The 24206-nt window shown below is 43.2% G+C and overlaps 1 protein-coding gene across 1 annotated transcript in view; it reads left to right on the plus strand.

Moving 5' to 3' along the window:
* The first annotated feature begins 7532 nt into the window (after positions 1 to 7532).
* Positions 7533 to 24206, plus strand: part of LOC308332605 (rap1 GTPase-activating protein 1-like) — a 95037-nt gene continuing 78363 nt past the window's right edge. Inside the window, exons 1-2 of the mRNA XM_080788579.1 lie at positions 7533 to 7678; positions 19166 to 19207. Of these exons, the coding sequence (XP_080644705.1) occupies positions 7641 to 7678; positions 19166 to 19207 (80 nt within the window). The 5' untranslated portion in view covers positions 7533 to 7640. The remainder of the gene's footprint in view (positions 7679 to 19165; positions 19208 to 24206) is intronic.

The raw sequence follows: 24206 nt of genomic DNA on the forward strand, positions 1-24206 counted from the left end.
AGGGGACGTCGCAGGGCAACAGCAGTAGCTCAGTCTGACTCTGGACCCTTTCCAGACTGAGTAGCGAGTGACAAAACAAATCCACGGAACCCAGGCTAATATTTGTCACTGTCACTAAACTTCTATGAGACCTAATTGGCCATGGTAGAACCGTTGCCCCATTCTTTTGCCTCCAACGCCTGGCTTTGTGTGTGTGTGCCCCTGGTTTGTGCGGCGGTCCGATTCCATTCCAATTGGCTTTCAGAGTTTGCAGGAGTGACCTGTTTTGCACACCTGACACAAATCATGAACTGATTGCTGTGAAACGTGCACGCACACTACAGTAAGGCAAAGAAGAAGTCTGTCTGTCCTCCATATACTATTAATATTACTCACTCCCCTGTCATCTGTGCATCTTTAATGAGTGAGTTATGCAACATCAGCACCCGATAATCTAGCGTTAAAATAAATAGATAATTGTGGCAGACACAAAGGGAAAGATAGAGCTTGCATTTGGTTATGGAAGACCTGGCTGCCATGCTGTCTACCGGGCTCTGTAACAGTGTTGCCATGTCTGCTTATTATAAGCGTCTTTGGGCATGTTTTTCTGTTCAGTCGCTTGTGGTATTTGGTATTGTTGAGTGGTGCAACCATTCCTATAGACAGTTTTGTGTCCCTGGCTGTGTCACTGACTAGCTGTTTCCCTGGCTGTGTCCGAGCATGAAAATTGCTTTTCACCACCAAGTGTCACTGTTGCGCAGCCTAACACAGATGCATAATTATTAACTGTATATATGATGATTTTGGGTGTGACAGTACAGTACAGTGACAGTACAGTACAGTAAAAGTAGAACTGTCATTTCTCAACCGGTTCCCTGGCCACGTTCCTGTGGGTCTGGAACTTCCCGGACCACCCGGGGACCCCCACACGGAGTTGCAACACTCACTTCACAGGGTGTGATTTATTTTCCTAAAGTGTGCTGCACGCACCTAGAGGGAAAGAAGATGATGAGAGACGTTTACGGGGCTTCGTTCACTACCCATTAGTGTCTCTTTACCCTTTTTCTCTCTCGCTTTCTCACTCTCACTCTTATCTATCTGCCTCCTTTGTTCTCTCTCCATTTCTAATATTGCGATAGACAACTTGCAGCATTCATTTAATACTGCAAGATGCCCTTAGAGAGCTGAAGCTTGTTCTAAATGCTGGAAAAACTAAATTCATGCTGTTCTCTAGGCCTTTTTTTTACCCGGAACAGAGATCATCATCATCATCATTTTTCGACCGCGGTCGAGATCGTGGATTTCACAATATTACGCCAGACTTCCCGGTCCTTCATTGCCATCCCCAGTTTCTGCTTACTGATGCCTGTGTCCCTAGCGATGACATCAGGGAACGACAGTTTTCTACCTCTGGTCTGCTTTGAGGCAGGACTCCAGAGAAGAAGGGAAGATATAAAGCTCATTGTCAGCTCTGTAGCAGTGGCTGGCAAACTGTGTTCTTCTGGATCGGACTAGTGAAGAAACACGGGGAAGGTTTCCCAACTCCATGTAGGAAAAGGGTTATTGAAGCAGTCTTTCTTTCTGTGTTGGACTATGGAGATGTCATCTATGGAAGTCCTCAAGCCCTTGGATGCAGTTTATCATTCTGCTTTGAGATTTATATCTGGTGAACCTTACAGAACTCATCATTGCATCCTATATGACAGAGTGGGTTGGCCCTCCTTGGCTGACGGGTGAACATTGGTATCTTTTTATTTTAAAGCAATTCATGGAACTTTACCGTTCTGCTGGATTGGAACCCTGTAACATATAGGACACGCTCCAGTCACTGGCTCACACTAAAGGACCCAAATATAAACACAGAACTGGGGAAAACTGCCTTTTGTTTTAGTGCCTCAGCCATGTGGAGTCTTTGTCAGTCTCACACCTGCCTTTCAAGATGACCCTGAGACAGCCAGCAGTGCAGGAGTAGGGAACACGTTGGAAGTAATTCCTCCAGCTAACTGTGTGGGGTGTTGTTGCACAGAGAAAGCTTCAACAAGTTCTCTCCCCCTGCCCATTTTGACCAGTTTGGCCCACCACAAATATAAAGAACAAATATATATAAAGCAGAATCTTTATCAAAAAGAAGAAACCATAAACCCAGGTGAAGCATTTGGTTGAAAAGTTGGTCAAAAAATAAACCGTCAAAAGAGGTGGTATAGCATGTCTCCAGTCACTGAATTGCTAGCCACGCTCCTGATCAGGATAATGGGTTGAAACAAATTCAGGCTGAGTGTCGGGCTAATTAAAATAAGCGCCTCGGTGTAACTCAAAACAAAGAGTGTTCATTTCAGCTATTGCATAAAGAGAATGTGATTGTTGAGTGGGTGCTCTGTGGTGAAAGATGATTATAGTAGAATTATTTCCTATAGTTTTAATTGAGAGAGCTTATTTTTTCTGTTGTTATTATGTCACCTGTTCCAGGTTGTAAAATCTGAAGTAGGGCAGGAATGATGCATTGAAACGGCATCTAGGTAAAATTAAACTGCAGTTTAATATATCAAGAGACTGCTCTTTATCAAGGTTAGTGTTCCTTAGCGAGTTAGCGTTCAGTCACTTTTACTGCGAATCAAGACGCATAATGCAAATGCGAAAAACCGCTGCATGCTAAAAGGTACCTCATAAGTCAGTAGCACATTAAGAAAATCAAATGATTCTGCCAATATCACACAGCTCCGACGTATCTCATTACAATTTTGAGAGGCTGAAGATAGACGGTATTCTCAGAAATGAGTTCCACACTCAAATCTATAAAAGTTTTCACAATTCCTTCAACCCCTGGGTGGAAATTTATTCCCATTCTCTCGGTCCATCAATATATATATATTTTTTATTTTAAATAGTCCTCATAGATTACTTGTCATAGTCTGATGTTTGTAGATGCGTATCTACCTCCTGTATAGCAGCTGCTTTCTTGAGTATCTGTGGATGTGATGTCTTTGTGAGTTATTTGTCCGTCTTTGTGAGTTATTTGTCCGTCTTGGTGAGTTATTTGTCTGCCATTGTGTCAAGGTGTACTCCACCTCATCTCATCTCAGAAAGAGAGCAGCCTATTATTACCAGCCCCCTCGCTGCTGTGCCTCTGTCCTCCTCGCTGTCATTGAGTTTCTCAGAGTCAAGGCTGCCCTGCTTTATAAGGACACCATCAGTCTGGCCACATCTACCCACTGAGACTGGCGCACAAACACTAATTACTCCAAACTGCCATTCCCTTTCACTGTGTCACACAAATTGCTTTGGGTGGATGGATGGATTCTTTTTGTCCTCATGAAAGACGTCCTCGGAAGAAGACAGCAGCTGTGATAGGAGCACTTATATAAACGGTCGTTATCCTGGCTGCAATGTTAACAAGTTTGTGTCAGCTGCAGTCTCTGAAGGGTCAGTCTAGTCTATTGCCGTTTAACGTTGACATTTCAATGTCATCATCGGTCTTTTATGTTGAAAGTGTCAGTGGACTTGAATAGGATTAAATTATTGTGATTAATATACAGTTTATATTATAAACGATAATATAAATACAGGTACATTATACCATATATATGAGAATGCCTGCCTTCCTCCATCCTGTGATTACAATTTGATTGAGAGTCTACTCTGGCCTTAGAGCTCCAGTCAAACCTAATTGAATCAGCAGCAGAATGTGAGAGCGGCAGCCTTCACTGTCCTAGCTCTGATGGATGGGACAGTGGGACACGGACAGAGGGTCATGCAGACGCTGAACGGGGCGGGATGGAGACGGCTGCCAGGTGGGGACGTGCGGGAGCAGACATGACTCACACCTCACCGGGAAGGAGAGAGTATGGAGAGGATGAGAGGGTAGGGGAAGGAAGGAAGAGAACCACCCCATTCTGATGCTGTCAATGCACTGAATGGGACATTATCACGTTTAATCAGACTATTGTATGGTCTAAGCAGGTGACATAACGGTAACGTGTCATAATTCCGACCTCCAGTTAGTCCGACTGATTACTAACACTAGAGAGAGAGACTTTATTAATCCTGAAGGAAATTTGTTAGAGGATCACATAGTAACTGAGATGAGATGCTGGTGCAACTGGGATGACAGGGGCCTTTTTAATGTTAATGTAATTAGTTCCTTCTTTGCCTATTGTTTTGTCTGGACAAATCTAACTTGTACAGTATATGGGCTAGAACAGCAGCAAACAATCACTGTCCCAATATGATGATGGAACACCCTAAAGTCTTTACATTGGTTCTGCAATGCAGCCGTTACTGTATGTAGAATTGTTTTGCAGCTTTAGGCCACATACATTGAATTTAGTTGTTACCACACCAGACATATCAGTAGGCGGAGATTGTCTGGCAACATGAGACTAATCTTTTATTAAAATGATTATGAGAGGGAGAGACGGATGCAGCAGCATGATGTACAGAAGCAAAGAGCAGCAAAGCAAGGGCACGTGTACAGTTATTATGGTATGTATGCACATGATACAACCAAACCAATTATAAGCAAGAAATACAGTGGTGGAAATCGAGTCATGTACGTACAGTGTAATGTCTAATGTAAGCATGAAATACTTCTGAGTTAACACTGTATGTGTTAACATCATTAAAGGTAGAGTAAGTGATTTCACTTAATTCAAATATCACTTATTTTGTTGTTTTGTTGTGATAATCCTCTCTACTATAGAGTGTGCTGACCATATAAGGAGTTCCTCCCTGTCCCCAGTTAACCCCTGGGGGTCAAAACACCTTAGGTTTCGTTTTTGACTCTCTATCCTGATTGGACGAAGGCTTAGGTCCCACAGCAAAAAACGAAACCTAAGGTTTTTTGAGTGAAATCACTTACTCTACCTTTAAGATGGGATTAACCTTCAGTGATCCCCAGAGAGAAGTTCAGGTGTCACACATTTTAGTTCAGGTGTAAAGTGCATTTACTTTACTACTGTAGTTACTGTAAGTAAGTTTTGAAGTATTTTTTTTAAAGATTTAAGCTAATCATTTTCACTTCTCCACATTTCTAATTGAAATAACGGTATTGTATTTTTGACTCTCAAGCTGTAATGCTGCTGCGTAACTGCGTTACAACATTATCGTTCTAAACCCTGTTGATATTAGAATCCTTTACCGACGTAATGTATATGTACTTAATACTTCATGTGACTGCATAGTTTCTCCTTCGGTCTTTATGTCATGTTGTGACTTGTCGTAAATAGTCCAGATATGTCGCCTGGGACGGGGATTTGGAGAGTAAAGCGACTGAAAGCGTGTGTGCGTGCGTGCACGTAAATCAAGATGGCGCAGTCCAGTGTTATGGCTAACAACAGATAGCCATCCGAAGCTAATGTGAGTAGCCTTTCGGCTAGATCGGATCAAAACATTTATACAGCTGATTAAACGTAACTTACGTTTATTGGCGATTGCCGAGACTAATGATTAACATACGTTTTTTGGCGGGGAAAGTATTCATAAGTTGCAGCATCCTGTTGCACGCGTTGAATTGAAGGACCCGAGCCTCCTCAGGAAGAACAGCTTGATGATTAAGCAACTCAGTGTTGACAGTCTAGTCCAGTTTATTGTTCGTGTGCATTCCCAGGAACTTGTAGTAGTCCACCATCCCCATCCTCCTCCTGAGTTGCGGACCTCGTCTCGCACTGTGGTCAAAGATTCATGCCATTTACTTTAATCTCACACTTGTCGCTCTGTATAAGAGAGACTGCCAAATGCCTAAATTAAGAGCACTATGATGTCCCTTCTTAGAGTTACACACATCTCAGGCGAGTTGAGATGTGTGAATGGAGCTCTGGTGCTAGTGAGCAAAGACATACCAGGCTGCCCTGTGGAGCGTATGAGGGTCAAATCTTTTGGAAAATCGCACCAGAGCAGCAGAATATTGTATACATCTATACAAGACAATGTTTACAATAGCACCCAAACGTGGCTTTAACATGTTTGGGTACACAAGAAGCTTTCCTTGTGTTTACACAGGAAACTCCGGTAGCGGTCCGTTGAAAAAGGAAATGGAAATTCCCGCTGGCTTATTTATGCTGTCTATGAGGACGCAGTTTTTAGGATGCGAATATCTCGGATTCTTCTTTTTAGACCAAAAACAAGCTTGATTTGCGTCTCATTTCTCTAAACGATATGATCCTAGCTTACAAAAATATGTATGTTTTGGGTGGATTAAATAACATTCGCGGGACATTTTACATAGCAGATTTTTACTTCCTGACTCTGTTTCCGGCAATACCGGCTTTCAATTTAAGAGTAGTTATGTGTGGTGCTCTGAGCCAACCACCAGATGGTGCTATTGCGCTGAATGAGTTAACTTTTGGGTTTGAAAGGTTCAGTGGTCAAGGTCACGGTCAATCGCAGGCAGATGGTTCCATTTTCATGAAACTTCGGTGGGAATGATCAGGAGAGGAGATGATCAACTTGGATCAATTAGGTCACAATCAATGTTGTCGTCATAATTGAGAATGCATATTTTCGTGACTCTCTGTGGGACTGATCAGTAGGCCCAGGAAGAGGTGAAGGTCACAATGGAGAGATGTAGAACAAGAGATGCAGGTGCATGTAATGTAAGACTACGGCCTGGTTGAGTAAGGACAAGCCGGCACAACTGGCACGGAGTAACATCGCATCAGTGTCTCCAGACTTTCCCCCAGGACAGTCTAGTAACCAAACACGTATAACTCTGAAAAAGCTATGTTTCTATGTCAGTGGTTCTTTGCTTTAAAGAAAATAGCAGACCTACAAGCTCGTAGTGGCGCGCTATGAGCTTGTAGATCTGCTATTTTTCAATAGCTAAAGCATAACATAATGGGATAAGCAAAGTAAGAAAAGATGGGCAGTGTCGGTAGGCCAATCAGAGGCAGGCGGGGGCAGGTCTTTATGCAACTGGGCCGTGATTTTGAATCACGCTGCAGGTGAGGCGGGGAGGGTGTGCACCCGCAGGTGAGTCTAGGCAGGTACTATTTGCTTAAATTGAACACCCTGGGATAGCCTTTACTGCTCCATTTGGTATGACAAGGGGGTCATTTAACCACTTAAGCCTATTCTATCCTTTCCTTTTTATTTTTTCTTCTTAAAATAAATTAAAAGACAAAGATTTAAGCCACACAATGTATCGCAATGTGTTGTGAGCTTGTAGACCTTTGGAATTCTTCGACAATGTGTGAGTTTGTATATCTGCTATTTTATGTGCGCGACTAAACCAGACTTTACCTGTCGAGAGCAGTGGTGGGGGAGTTGTCTCTTCTCCCTGACAGACTGAAGTGTGTGTGTGTGTGTGTGTGTGTGTGGGGGGGGGGGGCTTGTTACCAGGGAAACCTTTCGGTCAGACAAACGGTAGCAGCTACTGAGTCGGGAGGGAGGGAGGCAGGCAGTCAGAAAGGTGGAGGGCAGGCAGGGGTGTGTTTGTACACATTGAATGTACTCTGCCAAAACACAGACACTCATACTCACTCTGTCTAGAGGTTTAAAGACGAGGTCAAGACAAGGAGAGAGAGAGAGAGAGAGAGAGACACACACACACAGAGCTGGAGAGATACTGAGAGAGGAAAGTGTTGGAGTGTCTAAGTGCTGTGAACTTCACTGATATTCAGCTCTACGATACGTGTCCGCTGGGTAATCACCCTCCACCCTTCAGCAGGATGCGGAAACGGAGTCACACTGTTGGAGCCTTCGGCGGGTAAGGATAACTGAAGAACAATTAAGTAGAGATGCAACAGTTACTTGAACTAATCGAACCGGTATTTTAACATTTTAAATATATTTTTCAGGGGGGGAGGGGGAGCGGTGAGAATTTCAGCTACAGTACATGCTGTAAATATCTCATGGGGGTAGTTTAGAGCAGTGGTTCTGAAACATTTTCATGTCAAGGATGCCCAAATTGGGGTATGTACAGTATTTGTCTACCGACCCCTTTTTGGAAAATATTTAGTTCAGATGATCCCCCTAAGAGAATATTTTTCAAAATAGCAGATCTACAAGCTCACATCGGCATACATTGTCAGCTTGTAAATCTGCTATTTTTGAATAGCCAAAAAATTTAACGGAGCTTAAGTGTTTACTTTAAACTGTTCCTGATTTTGCTGGGGACGCAAATAGATTTGTACACTGTCACACTCACTTTAGAGAATGTAGATTGGGGTCCCAGAGATTAAAACAATCAAACAAAATGCATCAATGGGGGTCTGTGGCCTAATGCATACAGTATCAAATGAGGGTCCGTGGTATCCTGGCACCAGCCCCTGAATGGCTAGCCACACCCATTCACTTCTTCAATAATGAATTAAATTAAGTGTCAGGCTAGGTTCGTGGCCTAATGCATATCAAACTGGGGTCCTTGAAATGAAATGAAAAGGTTTGAGAAGAGGTTTAGGGCACTCTGTCAGAAGCTGCATGACTGTACAGAGTACCTGTCTGAGCTCATTGTCTGGTCGGTGCAAGCCACTGTCTGTCTTGACGGGCGGGCAGAGAAAGGTGCGAGAGGTGACCCCGGGGGAGGTGCACTGCTCCTAGCTGCTGCAACATCATTATCACACCTCTGATGACATTGACAAGGTCATTTATTATCTTGCCTGTTCTCTGCTCTGTCATAGACTAGGCCTCTCAGCAGCCAATGCGAGATTACTATTAGTAGATGTTGCCCCTGCACGTGCGCTGCATGCCACTCGTTGAAAACCACTGATGTAGATGAATGGAAAGAGTGTGTGAAGGTGTGTAATTGTGTATGTGTTAATATCAGAAGGATCAGAGAATATTTTTGTTGAACCAGATGAGGGATCCATAACTGCAGAATGTAAACAAAAAAGCCATGTGGACGCATATGTTTTTATTCCACCTGGAACATTCATTTTATAAATGCGTTTATTTATTTTGGGCTGTTAAAAAAGCTTGTTTTGACCAAAAACGAGATAAATCCAGGCAGTGAGGCTGTTATTTACCTACAACAACATAACAGGCTTTCCACCTTGCGCTTGCAAGAGGGAAGAAAACTACAACACAGATTTTTTTGTGTGATGACATCCCCCACTTAAAACAAGTAGTGCAGCAAATGAAACGTGAGGAACAGAACAGGGTGCAAAGTGTATTTATTCTTGTTTATTTGTTCAATGGGGAGGGGGCGCCTAGTCACCCCACCAGAGATTTTATTTAATTTCATTTTTCTTTTTTCATTATTTCAAAAAATATATATTTTTGGAGTGCCCCTAATGACCTAGCACCCTAGGCGAGGAACTGTCTTGCTTGCAGGAAAAACCGGGGCTGGTCCTGACGTCACTATCGCTCACTATCGGTGTCTTTATACCGTTTACGACAGTCAGTCACACATATACATTCTGTTTCTGCAAAATACTGTCTGTTTCGTCCGTCCGTCCGTCCGTCCGTCCGTCCGTCCGTCCATCTGTCTGTTCGCCCGGCAACCCCGAAACAGATGTATTTCTTTCCGACTGACTGACTGACCTGTGCATTGGAGCGGCTGCACTGCTCAAAAAAGTCTGGGAATTGAGAATAGGGAAAAAACACAAACCGGGTTGCATGTGAAATTATGTCAGACTTTGGTGCTCTAGCGAGCAAGCTACCAAAACGCTGATGAGGTCAGTGGGTGAAAGTCGAGAGATAACGAAAAAAGCAATACTAAAACATGACCTCTGTTCAGTGTGGTTGGCTCGATGGGATTGTTATTGAGTGTGCCTCATTAGTTTTTTAATGTGGTTAACAAGAATAACTACTGGGCTGTTTGCTACTGTAGCTGGCATCAAAAATATTCGCTGCAATTCTAACAAAATATGTGTTATTTTATGAGAGGAACCGTTTTTTTCTTCAGTTCTTGGGTAAAGGTTTCCATTGAAGTTCACAGGGGGGAGAAAACATGTCATTCAACACCTGCTGGCTGCCTCTTTGTTTACTCTAAATTGACTCGAGCATGAGCGTGACATGAGCGTGACATGTCATTTATTCTGTTGAAGCAACAGGCTAATGGAGAAAAAGACCCAGATATTTTGGTCAATTATCTGTGTATTCCATTATGCATATTTGTGACAGTCTTTGTATGGCAGTATGCAGACTATGTGCACCCTTGGAATGTGAGGGCTTCATTCAATAGGACTCTTTTCAGTGAGACCTCTGAGCTTGTGAGCCGGTGAAGCGCTCAGTCATGCAATGTAAACGCCATCAGAATTCAGCAGACACAGAAATCACTCCTACAATAGTGTTTTGCAGTCCCTGGGCAGCGCCAAGTCTGCCTGCAAAACACTATTCAGGGATGTACTCCGGGCCATCCAGAGCAAGCATATTATCTATTCCGCCAGTGGTCCCCAAACACTGTGTCGGGACCAATTTATGGGTTATCTACCCATATTTAAATTATTATTCATAAAGGTCTTTGACAATAATAATTTAAACCTTTTTCAAAAGAATGTAAAAATAAATCCTACAAAAAAAGAAAATAATAAGTAGTATTAGTGAGAATAGCCAATCTAGCTCACAACGTTTCATTATATTTTTTAACTATTAAATAGGGCATAAGTTGTTAATTCATGATGTTTGGGTATACTGGGGAGACACCAAATTCATCTTTTGGGTATAAAACGATTGGGAAACACTGTCCTATAGGATTTGGAATGACCACATTTAGTGTGCTGTGTAGCAAATTGTGGAATTGCTGCAATTGCATGAGATTTGCTAATTTAAATGACTATAAAGCAAACTGATGCAACTCTGGGGGAACATTTGAATGTTGAATGTTTGACAATAATTTGTCAATTAATGCAGTGCTAGTGAGTTAGGATTTGCAGAAAATGAATCGTTACAATGATTTATTCAGCCTGCGCCCTGTGTGCTCTGAGCCAAAGATATTTCCATTCCATTGTTGTATCTTTTCTTGCTACTTGTTTTGTGAGATCAAAGTTAATTGATTTGTCTTCTTCCTGGACTACATCTCTCATCTGATCTATCGGTGCGCACGGTAATTAAGTGCTTAGTTTCAGGGTCAATGAGGTTGTGTTTACCTGTGGCCATTTTGTAGTCTTTCCATCAACAGTACTTCAGGAGGGAAATGGGAAATAATAAAGAGTATATGGTTGTAACTCGTTTGTGATGCATATTTTAAGATGATTGTTTGTTTGCCATATCAGGTGGTTGAGCTATTATTTGGCATGAATGCAACTATTGACAAATATGCAGGAATACCAAAGTCCCATAGTCTATGGTTTATTGTCAGCCAACGTTTATCTCCTTGTGAAAGGCACAAGCGTTGACACATTAGCACCAAGTTGTTAATCTGTCAAATTAGATTTCTGTCATCTTTTCTCAAATGGTTAATTATCCAACAAAAGCATTGAAAAAATGGTCTTTGTTAAAAACAGATTGGATAGTCTCTGAAGGGAAGTGAACATGCATGTATGCATATTTTAAGATGAGTGTTTGTTTGTCATATCAGGTGGTTGAGCTATTATTTAAAATGAATGCAACTACTGACAAATATGCAGGAATACCAAAGTCCCATAGTCGATGGTTGATTGTCAGTATGCCAACGTAAACCTTTAAGGTGCTTTATGTACTGTAGATTGTGCATTACATTCACCCATTCACACACCAATGGCAGAGGAAGGCACCAACCTGCTCAGGGGTTCAGTGTCTTGCTCAAGGTCACGTTGACACTAACTCCAGCGGAGCCCAGGATCGAACTGGGAACCTTCGCTTCCCAACTGGCCACTCTACCCCTGAGCCACTGCCGCCCATTACATATAACATGTAAATATGAATAACAAAAAATGCTGAATGCTTTACTGAGGAAAACAATAAGCCTTTAACAATCTGAATAATTTGTCTTCTGTGTTCATGTCCTTGGTGACATTGTTGTAGCACATCACAATTCTCCACAATTAGCAGATAATGTGGAATATTTGCACAAAGACAATTTACTAACGGGATTAGAAATTACATCCCAACAGTTGTATTATTGACTGCCAATTTCTTTATAGATGGAGCATTATTTTCTGAATAATAAGACTACTTTAGGCCTACATTCAGACTCACTAATTACGTGAAAGAGGCAAAATGATTGGTTTGGTAAAACCAGTGCATTGTGGAGAGTGGAATAGGATGCTGGGTATTTGTTTTCTCAGAATGGCGGTTAGGTAGGGAATAGGGATTATATCATTAATCACTCTATTTAACCCATTAAGACTGGGAAAGCCTGTATGTTGTTATACCTTTAAAACCAAGAAGGCGTCTGTGTAATTTTTCTTTAATTTTTAAATTTTGGATTAGAATTTAGAAACTTAGAATCGGCCGCAGGTCTCTAGTTAAAAAAGTTTTGTTTTCCCTCATAAACCCCCATGAAAAGAAACAAGCATGGTCATGGGGGGGGGGGGGGGGGTGTTGATGAGTTCCTTTAGATAGGAGGGAGCATTGCTGTCGATGCACTGATGGGTAAGGAGGGAGACCTTGTACTCTATCCTAAAGGAGACTCCGGGGAAGGCAGTCTAGCGAATGGAGTATGGATGTGATGATATGTTCATATTTCTGCCTCTGGCAGGGAGAGTGTGGGACGGAGTCTGCTATGTTTCGTGAGATGAGAGAGATGAGATATACTTTATTAATCCCCGAGGGGAAATTGAAGCGTTCCAACAGCATAATGTGACACATAAAAAGCTAAAACAACTGGACAGACAGAAGAACACAAAACAGACACAAATGGACATAAGCACACAAGACCAGGACCACCAAGGACCATATGCCATTTGGGGGGAGGCAGTTCTTATATGCATTCGCATTGTATAGTCGCAGTTTGCATGAAAGAGTCTGTATCGTTCCGTGTGCATCCTCGGGGGGAGTGTGAGCCTACGGCTGAAAGTGCTCATGCTATCCTGCAGCACACCATGGAAGGGGTGGGAGGGATTAGCCAGCATGGAGTTCAGTTTGTCCCCAATCCTCCTCTCCGCGACTGACTACAGGCTCTCCATTCGGAGGCCAACAACAGAGCTGGCCTTCTTTATGATCTTACTGAGCTTGTTGAGCTCACCGGCCATCTAGCATACAACATTGATGCATGCTAGATGTATACAAAGGGTTTGTCTTGCCCCAATGCATTTCCAATGGAAGTCACATGGTTTGACACAACATTTTTGTTGTACGGTTTCGGCTGTGTTTCGACTGCCCCCCTTCCCCTCATACAACAAAAAGTGTCAAACCCTGTGACTCCCATTGGAAATGAATTGCGAGCTTGCATCAGTCAATAAGTCTCATGCATCAGCTATACATCAATCTGTTGTGCACGTGTGAGTCAGGCCTTACTCTGCATATCAAATTAGTGTTTGTATGATTAGAAGACCCAGCAAAAAGCAAAGAAGACTTTTCCTTTTCCCCAGACTTTCAGAGATAACATTTATTTGTTTTACTATACTGAAGATTTTATTGTTGTTTTTAAAGAAGATCTTTTTTGTATATGATCATTTCTTTAACAGTACGATACAGTATGGTATCCAGAAAGTAAACCTAAATAAATAAATACTGTACATCTGAAGTACTTGCTAAGCCTTTCACGGTGCTGTGTATGTATGCTTTTAGTATGCCTGATTGTAACCTTTTGCCATTTTGTGCAAAATAAAACATAGGCCTCTGTGGCAAATGGAGGTCTAGTTTGTTGTCATGTTGCTCTGTTTCCATCTCCTGACTGTTAACACAACAACACAGAAGCACCTCATGTCAGCAGAAAGATGAGAACCAAGCGGGCTGCTGGCTGACAACCTTACTGTTTCCACTCTCAACACTGGGAAACAAACACGGCTCCAATGTCAAATTAGCAACCGACTGAACTGACATTGGAATGTCAAAACAAAATAGTAGTAGTAGACGGAAGACTATGAATACATTTTAGTATCGACAAATAACTACATAGTGGGTGTACTTTATCTTGTTATCTCATTTTGTGTGTTCATGCCGTCCGTGCAAGGTGAATCTTTTGTGAGATTACAACGTCTGGTTTCGGACACTTGCATGTCTTTCAATTGCCTTTTCTTACATCACCTCATGGGTTCGCATAGGTTTTTTTAATCAACTTGAACGGATGAGATGCAATTGAGAGAAAGCGAGGGGGCAGATATAGATTGAGAGAATTAATGGTAGGGGAGGGAGGGAGAGAGAGAGAGAGAGAGAGAGAGAGAGTATCTCTGGATCAAGGAGACTGTCAAGGAGATGCAGAGGGAGGCGGAGATAGATATGATGGGGAGCAGTGGTGAAAGTATGTTTTTACTTAAGTTAACGTAGCAATACCACAATAAATACTCCATAGGTCAAGACCTGTATTTAAAATTTACGTTTTTCTAAAAGTATTAGCATCAAAACACAGTATCTAATAGCAGGTCTGGTTTGGCTATTTTCAATTAGCCTCTGTATAAAATAGCGCTTATAAAATAGGGGTTCATGTGCATTATTAAAATCTGCAAATTAAGTAACTAGTAATACTAATTGTAGTGAAGTAAAAAGGTAAATTATTTGCCTCTGAGATATACAGTAGTGGAGTTGAAGTACACGTAAATGAAGTAATGAAAATTGGAAATACTAAATACTTGAGTACAGTCCCTTTCCAGCACTGGCTGCTAAGAGGTATCCAGCTCCGTTCTGACCACCCAGCCCCACTCTGCCCCCCAGTGGTGTACTCACACTGCTGAATGTTGTTGCACTATCCTCAACATTGTATTGGCTGTACTAATCCATCCAGAACCCCCAGCCAGCAAGACTTCAAAACAGTATTAAACCCCCCCCCCCCCCCAAAAAAATGAATATTTTATGGTAATATTATACTGTGGTTGATTCCCAGTGAGTTTAGGTCATTAGAATGCATCCGGTGTTCCGGATTCTTATTGGTTAAATCTCAATTGGATGCTGATGTCTGCGCCTATCTCATTTGTCAGCCTCAAAGATTCTCCCATGTAGAAAGCGGAGCGGGGGAAGGATCAATAAAATACGCCATGGAATCAATGTCAACACATTCATATTGACTTGACTTGTAACTGCATGCAAATACATACCGGTACATCTGTAGGAATTCACAAAGGCTACATGCATAATGCATGATATGTCCACGCCAAAGGCACATGCAGCAGTGTCTTAGACCTGGGATTGAAGGTGCTAAAGGGAATGGATTCCAGGGATTAGAAAGACACTTTTCTTTTTAAGGTTTACAGTGTGGACTGTGCAGAGAGTTTCGATGACAATGGCGCACATCTTTTAGTCTTAGTGGAGGACTAAGCAGTGATTAGCAGAGCCGGAGAAATCATTGCCCGTGGCAAAAGGTTTACTCTGAGGTCTGAGTCATTGATTTAGGGAGGAGAATTTTTGCCTCCCTTGATTGATATGCAGAGTAAATGGTAAGGAAAGCACCTTCCACCAACAGCCTCCATTCCCCATCTTCTCTGTGAACAACAGCAATTTGTTCTCTCTTGCTATCTTTATGTATCTTTTTATCTTTTATTTAATTTTTTTACCTTTTTGATAATCCAAAACATACTTCTTCAAGCTTCTACGAGCTCACAATGCGTAGCATCGCGACACATTGTGAGCTTATAGAGCGGCTATTTCAAATGGCCGCAAGGGCTGAAGTGGGTAATGTATCTTTTGTAGTAATAATACAAATCTACAAAGTAATTAGTAACTAAAGTATTTAAATAAATGCAATGGAGTAAAAGTACAATATTTGGATCCAAAATGGTAAGTAAAAGTATTGGAAATATTCAAGTAGCCTACTAATACTTATGTACTTATGTACAGTAAAGTACTGTGTACTTAGTTACTTTCCACCACTGCTTGTTTCGTCAATTTTACGCCTCTGTTTTCAAATCACTCAAATCACTCCTGTGACCTTTATGCCATTTAACCCCTGCGGCCCCCACATAGACTCATGACCTTTGACCTTGTCAGTTGCCATCCTTCAAATTTGGTTAGGTGCCTCATGCCTGATGCCAGAAGCGGTCATATTTTATTTTATTCTAAAGCATTCGTTTGTTGTCAGTACGACACAGCGGCGTGCACCACAGCCCCGATAGCAAGCACAACGCAGTCAGCAGTGCCAAGGGTAGAGAAACAAGGGAAGTCATGCTCTGACCGTCTGCTATGGAAGTAGGCTAGTAGTGCGTCTGCAAGTGGAAACCTTCTGAGAAGATGCTTGCTTGCTGGTTCTTGGACGGAAGAATAGAGGGTAAAAAAATCTTCTTGTCAAATGATTGTCAGAAGAGCAGATGTTGTATACCCTGCACTGTCCTCGGTCGCTGCATTTATAATCCTGTCCAAATGGGAATCCCCATTTGGGGGGAGGGCAGTAACTGGAATTGTTTCGGGGTTAACATAATATTCATCATGATAATCCTGTTGATTAATTGGCTTGAATATAATGTGATCATTATTATTAATTCGTTTTTCATCATAAATTAAGTAATAATTATAGCCTAACTATTTGCATAATTATAATAGCTATACAATACGTAATATTACAAACTATTATTGTAGGTGGTGTACTAGTGTAGCTTTGCATCTATTGCATCTGCCCGTGTGAAAGCAGCATAACTTCGTGGCAGGATACAAACGTCTGTAACCCCCCTACTCACTCTTGAACGAAGTTGAACGAGAAAAAGTGAACTATCGTTCTTTGAACGTGTTCGGTACAACACTGCTCATCAAGCCATTCACTGTCCCTTCCAGGCCCTTGGATGGTGCATGCAGGCTTTGTACATCCTGGAATATAGATCACCAGGATAGAGATGTTTCATGATATAGAGAAAGGTCTCAACTTTGTACTGAGTGACCAACTAACCTCTGGAGAAGGAAGGAAGTTGACGCATGTCATGCTATAGAAAAATGTCCCCATAGCACAACAGTCTCTGAGGCTCTCTTTGTGTACGTCAGACATGCACTTGCCTACCCCAGATATGGGGTGGGCAAAAGATCTTTGTAGTCCAGTGCATAGGATTCTTATTGGTGTGTAAACAAAAGTGTGTAAACACAAACATTGAAGTCAAAAGTAAGGACGCAAATTGTGATTGGCCAGCGTTTGATTGGATGGGAGATGTGGCATTGGTTGAGATGAGAATGAGATGATGAATGATGATATGATTTTTGAACCTGAGGAAGGTTGAATGACCGAAACGTTGCTTTAAATACATTATGCTACGTGTACCTTTGCAAGTGGCAGTGTGCAGGTCATCTTTTTTAATAATAAGCAATCTTCCATAAGAAACACCAGGCTGTCAGCCTGTCTACCTGCTGTCGTGGTAGCGCGCACGTGTCACGTGATACGGCAGCAGCAGAGCGGATGTTTTGAAAATGACCATGCCGATAATTTCCATCGCATGCATTCGCAGAAAGGCTAGCTTTACTCTACAATAAAGACATTTCAACGGAATTCCCATCACAGCTGCTTTCCTTTATAAAAGGGCTCAATTAAAGATCTGACCGAGCTCCTGTTCTGTTACTGAGAAATGCCTCCATTGTGCCACAGTGCAGTGACAAATCAAATAAAGTCCTAGTGTTACGCCTATTTGTAGTCTGCTTTGTGCTTGTGTGGATGTGTAGCGTGCACGCACGGGCGCACACATAATTATGAGTGAATAGTGATACCACGCTCTCTATAATGTACATATAATGCGCTATTTTGGCACAAAATGATGCTTTTGTCCTCAGCATATGGACACGCCAAAGGTACAGTACCCTATCCCAGGCATCACTGTATATGACATTGCCTATCATGAGAACACGTTTCTGGAACTCTGCCTGAATGTGTGGCTGAGCAGCACATATAGCATGCCAAATGCCACCTTTTGCTTTTGTCGAGTAGCCAAAGCAATCAGAGGAGAGGCACCTAGACTCAAGTCAATTAGACTTTTGAATATGGACAAGGAATTGTGTTCTCAGACATAGATAGATAAATGTGATTGTTTTTCAATTAATAATATGAAGATTGGCTTTTTGAGCTGTGCATGCCGCTCCAACATTTGACCGTGTGTGTTTGGTATGACAGTATATGACCATGTCGGTAGGGGCGGCAGTAGACTGGAACTCACCTATGCTTTCTATGGCAGGATCCGCCGGGAGAAACTACACACAGCTGCAGCACATGAGACTAATTAATTAGAGCGAGAGAGAGAGGAGTGTACGTGTGTGCATGTGTACGTTAATTTAACGACGATCAGAAATCAGCAGAGAGGGAGCGATGTTTACACTACTGTATGTTGAATTGAAGTGGACTTGGCCCCAGACTTTTTTTTTTTCTCCCTGGAAATAAAAACGTCTGAGTTTCCGAGGCTAGGGCGGCAGTGGCTCGGATGGGAAGTTCAAACCCGGGCTCCCCCAGAGTTAGTGTCGAAGTGTCCTTGTGCAAGACTCTGAACCCCTAATTGCTCCCGATGTGCTGGTTGGTGCCTTGCATGGTTTCCTCCGCCATTGGTGTGTGAAAGTGTGTGAATGGGTGAATGTAATGCACAATCCAAGGCGCTATATAAATGCACCATTTACCATTTGTCTATATCAGGACGAGCGTCTGTCTACGTATATCTAGCACGACTCATTGACCTGCAGCTGCATTGGGATTGCATTTGGGTCAACTCAACACAGACACACACACACACACACACACACACACACACACACACACACACACACACACACACACATAAGTATTTTTAAGGTGTGACGATGAACAATGTCTTTCTGATTCCTGACCAACATCAGGGTCCGGAGCTCTGTAGTGTTGTTGCTAGCTCCGCTTTCAATTTCAATTCATTAAGATTGTGATCATCGGATATCTCAGTCTGATTTTGTCAAGCTGCACCGATGAATAGGAACACCAAACAGCATTGTATTGCACATGTGCCCAAAAGCATTAAGCACATGAACCCAATTCGGGGCACATCATAATAAAGTAAACATTCAGCGAAAAAACAAAAACTAATGTCAATGCTTAGTTATATTAATATATATTTGGTACAATGTAATACTGATTGCATTTTTTGTCACATTGGTGTCACCTCTAATTTCCTTTTCAGTACAAAATAGCACCTGGTTCTATTTGGGACTACATTTACACACTGAGTCAAATTACGGTGCTCCCAGAAGCTATACTGTGCAGTTGAGGTGACTGGCTAATTAATTATCTATGGTCTCTTTTCTGTCTGCTTAGTGTCGACGAGACTCTCTTCAGGACCAGATCCAGAAGCTTCCGGTGAGTCACATTTTCCCTCCTAAAATTTGCTGTCCGTCCGTGTGTGTCAATCTGTGCGTTCGTCTGTGTGTGTCATTCTGTTCAGCCGTCTGTCTGTCCGTCCGTCCGTCAGTCTGTGTGTGTGTGGCCGTGTGTGTGGCAGCAGTTTCTGGAATGGGTCAAAGCGACAGTCTTTGGCGATTGGTTCATACCAACCAATCATTCAGAATAGTAGGAAAGCAGATGACGTTGTCAATCATGTGGCTATGGCTGACCCAGTTGCTAACCAAACGAACACAGTCAACGAGCGCTACTAGCTCGTGGCTGGGCGGCGGTGGCTCAGGGGTAGAGTGGCTGGATGGCGGTTGCCAGTTCGAACCCGGGCTCCCCCAGAGTTAGTGTTGAAGTGTTCTTGAGCAAGCCACTGAACCCCTAATTGCTCATGCCAATCAGCTGCTGCGATCAGATTTTCGATCGAGACTGACGCCAGAGTCACCAGACCTGAATCGCCAGGACATATGTTTTTAATGGTAGCGATTCAGGGCTGGAGCCAGGCTAGGAGATCTGTGCTCCGAGGAGCCCTTTTTCCAGTTGCCCATGATTCTGCTACAAATGTTTTACTCACAAAACACACATCCTTAAGCCCACTTAATCATGCTGTCTTCTGCCGTAGTTAAAGTATAAACGAGCCATTACTTTCCTGAGGGAACCTGCCCATACTGCTATAATGGAATGAGGGATCTACTTAGAGATCAGTAATGAAGATGAACAGGCCTTTACAAAAATGGTGCCTACTTGGCAGGTAGTCACGTGACCCTGCATGGAGGAGAGGGTGGTGTGCGTGTGTGAGTGATGCAAGCACAGGAACAGTAGCAGATGGAGGGAAGACAGGGAGCAGGGTTGTGCGCATATTGCCATATGAGCATGTGTAGCATGTACAGCACATGATGCCCCTGTGGACCTGGAGCAGCAAGGCTCCCTGGAAGGTTGGCTGTACCACATTTTATGCACAGGGAAGATATCTATTAATTTCAATTTGAACAGGTGGCCAGCAACAGTACGCAGAAAGTGTCCTCAGTGTTAAGTATCCAGTTGTAACTGTGTATATTTACCTTTACATTATTCTTTACACATTTGTACACGCTCAAAGTGAAATTAACACAGGGGTTTTGACTGCATTTGTATTGCTACATGGTAATTTTGCAAGCCATCGTCATTGTCCCCACCAGGCCGAAGGCATGGGGAGAGTATGTTTAGCTCTCCACCAGGCCGAATGCATGGGGAGAGTATGTTTAGCTCTCCACCAGGCCGAATGCATGGGGAGAGTATGTTTAGCTCTCCACCAGGCCAAATGCATGGGGAGAGTATGTTTTGCCCTCCGTCCGTGTGTGTCAGTACGTGTGTCCGTCAGTCCGTCCATCCATTTGTGTATAGCTAATCTCCGGCACCGTTGGCCTGGGCGATGCCAAACTGTGCACACATACATACAGTACATACGATAACCTACCTGACCTGGTGGAGACCTGTCTTTCTTTCTTTGCTGGTGTTGTGAGCTGTTCTCTCTCCGTTTGTCTTTCAATCTGAGGATCACAGAATCGACTGCTCATTCAGAATAAAAATGCTCATGTAAACACCTCAGTTTGAATAGAATATCCCATTCCGGTCTGACCGAGGGGTGGTTATATATTAAGCATCGAAAGGTCTTTTGCTTACGGGGGCTATTATTTCCATTCTACGGGTCAGCGCGCATGCAACTAAGCAATCCTCCACTTTTCATGACACATATGTCTAACGATGCTACACAAGCATACAGTATAAAGCCAGTTTCATATCAGCGGAAGAGAGGCGGAATCTAAGGCTGTGAGGAGGTGATAATTTGGTGGGGGTCATCGGAGGCAATATTAAACTCCAAATTCACAGTGCATTAAAGTGTTAATATTTCCCATGGCCAGGTCTGAGCTGAGCTGCGCTGCGCTCTGGATGTTAGGTAATATTTTGCGGCTGTGTGTCATACGCGGTTCATTCTTCGACGCATGACGGTGTTGCGAGTCAGAAATAGCCAGCCTACAGTACATGATAGAGTTTTTAATAAAGTGTCCTACATAATAAGATGCCCACCCCGCACAGGCTTACAAGACACTCACAAAATTGTACATACATAATGATACATAATACAGAAAATACATAGACAGTTACTTATGGATACAAGCTCACATCGTTGTAAGCTTGTAGGTCTGCTATTTTTGGGCATGCATTGGGAGCTTGTAGATTGGCTATTTTTTTAAAATATGACATACCAAAATAAGGGATGCTAGGTTGAAAGTGGTTAAGAAACTTACTTAAATTATTATTAAAACATATATAAGCATAAAGACTCAAGAGATAATTATCTTGAATCTAGATTCTAGAATCTTCTGTGTCTGAATCCAGCTGTTTAGGATGCCACAGTGGTTGCAGTACATCAGGATATGCATAATTTATCTTAATGGCGTGTACTGCCTCCTTTTCAGTCAAAGGCAAAATAATAATTACACGAAGAACAAAATGACATGAATACAAATTATATTTAGCTGTTTCTGATGAACGTTCGTGGATTCCTGAGGGGTTTAGAATCACTTAACGACTCATTAGAAAATGGCTTGGTCCTTATGGCATCTCTATTACACAGAACTGTCACATTGCATGTAAGAGAAGCCAGCTGCTGCGGCCCACATGGAGCATGGGCTGGGTCGGTTCATTTAAAGGACATTGTATAAGGAGTATTCACCCAAAAATATGACTTATTTCTATAATTTGCTCTCCCTGTGATGGCTTGAATACAAGGAGAATTTACGTTATATGTATAACATTACTTAAAGATGGAGTGCCACAATTTTTGTATTTTTCCAGTTTTGCATGCGCAGTATGAGGTGACAGTACTTCATTAGACACCCTGGAGTCGTTTATGTGCAATGGTGTATTAACTTTGTATTTAGGGTTGTCTAAAGTGCCTCTCTCGAAGAGAGTCATATGGGTCCGAGACACTTGGTGGCGCTGGAGCACAGAACAAAACATAAACTCACGAGCTAATTTATTGGTTCGTGGAGCTGTCACTCAAGGCGGCGCCTCCGGTCCTGACCCGCAGGTATAAAACCGGTGGGCGTGAACGCCGAGTCATTCCTACATTTTTCTGCGCTTGGATGCACACAGCACAACGAGTACACCAAAGTTCACACCGGCTGTTGAAGTTGTATTTTCCCGAAAGACGGACGAGTCTAAAACCGACTTGTACCGCGGGGATTCGCAGCCACAAGAAGGTGTTTTCTCTCTACGAGCTACTAAGCAGATAAGTCAAATAAGACTCATAACACAAGTGAGCCTGCCCGGCGGCTTGTTGTTCTGTCTTCCCTCTCATTACCCTCTAGCTAGCGTTGTTAGCTGTTAGCTAGCTCCGTTAGCCTGTCTGTGGTTTAGCTTCAGAGTTGCTGCCGCTTCTTTTCTCCACGGCTAGCCTCTCGTTAGTCGCTGACTAATCTGAGTCCTAGCCGCAGCCCGCAGCCTCGCTTCTACACCTCTCGGTGACGGCGGGCATACCGGTACGTTACGGCCATACCACCCTGAACACGCCCGATCTCGGAAGCTAAGCAGGGTCCGGCCTGGTTAGTACTTGGATGGGAGACCGCCTGGGAATGTCAGGCGCTGTAAGCGTCTACATCTACCGCAGGCTAGACGGGCCGCATTCTCAACCCTTCCCCACTCTCTCTCAACCCTTCCCCGCATTGGGGACAAGAAAAGGGTCTCCCTGGCTCCCTCCATTACACGGTGGGCCAGCAACAACACGTGGGGTAGCCTTCAGCCGTCGACTGAAGGCTAACCACTGTGTGTGTTCCGCTTCACGTTACCCTCTATAGTAGGGGAGTTAAGTGAGAAAAATATTTTTATTTAGTAGTGGTGCTAAATAAATAATAATATTTTTTTTTTTATATCTTAAAATGAAATAAAAAAAGGGGTTTGAGAATAAGACAAGGAACAAGCCATCTCCACCATGGCTACAGATGGCCACGATGATGGACCCCTTCCAAGGCTCTGTTTCAACAGGGTTTGTAACAACCTCTTGACTAAAGAAGTTTCCACTTGGGCTACTGATTCTTCCTCAGACTACAACCAATACCCAAGATGGCCTGCGGGGGTGGCGACAGCCCTCCCCAATTCCCAGTGGTGCACCACGAGTCCTACTCTCCTACTCCACCACCGCTTTTCTTTTTATCCTGTTTTGTGAGTTACAGACAGCTTTCCTCACAACAATTTTGTTATAGTATATATTATTATTATATAATGATATTATATTATAACTTAAAAGTGAAGTGCTTCTACAATGTCTTGGACTGCTGGTTCCTTCTTCAAGCTACACCAACACCCAAGATGGCCTGCGGGGGTGATAAAGGCCGCCAACAACAAGCTCCACACGCTCTTCACCGCACTGGTAAACAGACCTGTGGAGCCAGACCCAAGACATCAGCCAGGCCTCGCCGGCTTGCTCTGGGTGCTGCTCTCCCTCCAGCGGGATCTAGTCAGCCCACCACCTCGTCCTCTCTCTTCAGACCCCTCAACCTTGACGCGTCTCAGAGACACCGTGACGAGTCCTTCCTGGGCTCCTCCCCTGCCGGGAAGGCGGCTCGGACCGCCAACAACAAGCTCCACATGCTCTTCACCTCACTGGTAAACAGGCCTTGGAGCCAGACCCAAGACATCAGCCAGGCCTCGCCGGCTTGCTCTGGGTGCTGCTCTCCCTCCAGCGGGAGGCCTCCACCGACACTGCTACTACTTCACGCAGCGGCCGAAGGCACGAGTCTCACTCGACGTGACGACCCTCGACAACCGACTGCTTCCCTCAACATTACAGGTATGTACATTGTGAAGCTAGGTTTGTTTAGCTGTTTAGCTAACCTTTTCGAGGTCGGGAGTAGCAACCTCATTGGATGGCCGACGCCACCCTAGAATGTTTAGCATTCCAGTTAGGCTGTTTTCAAGGTGCCACACC

Source organism: Protomyctophum bolini (genome assembly GCF_963924005.1).
Source record: "Protomyctophum bolini genome assembly, chromosome: 2".
NCBI lineage: Eukaryota > Metazoa > Chordata > Actinopteri > Myctophiformes > Myctophidae > Protomyctophum > Protomyctophum bolini.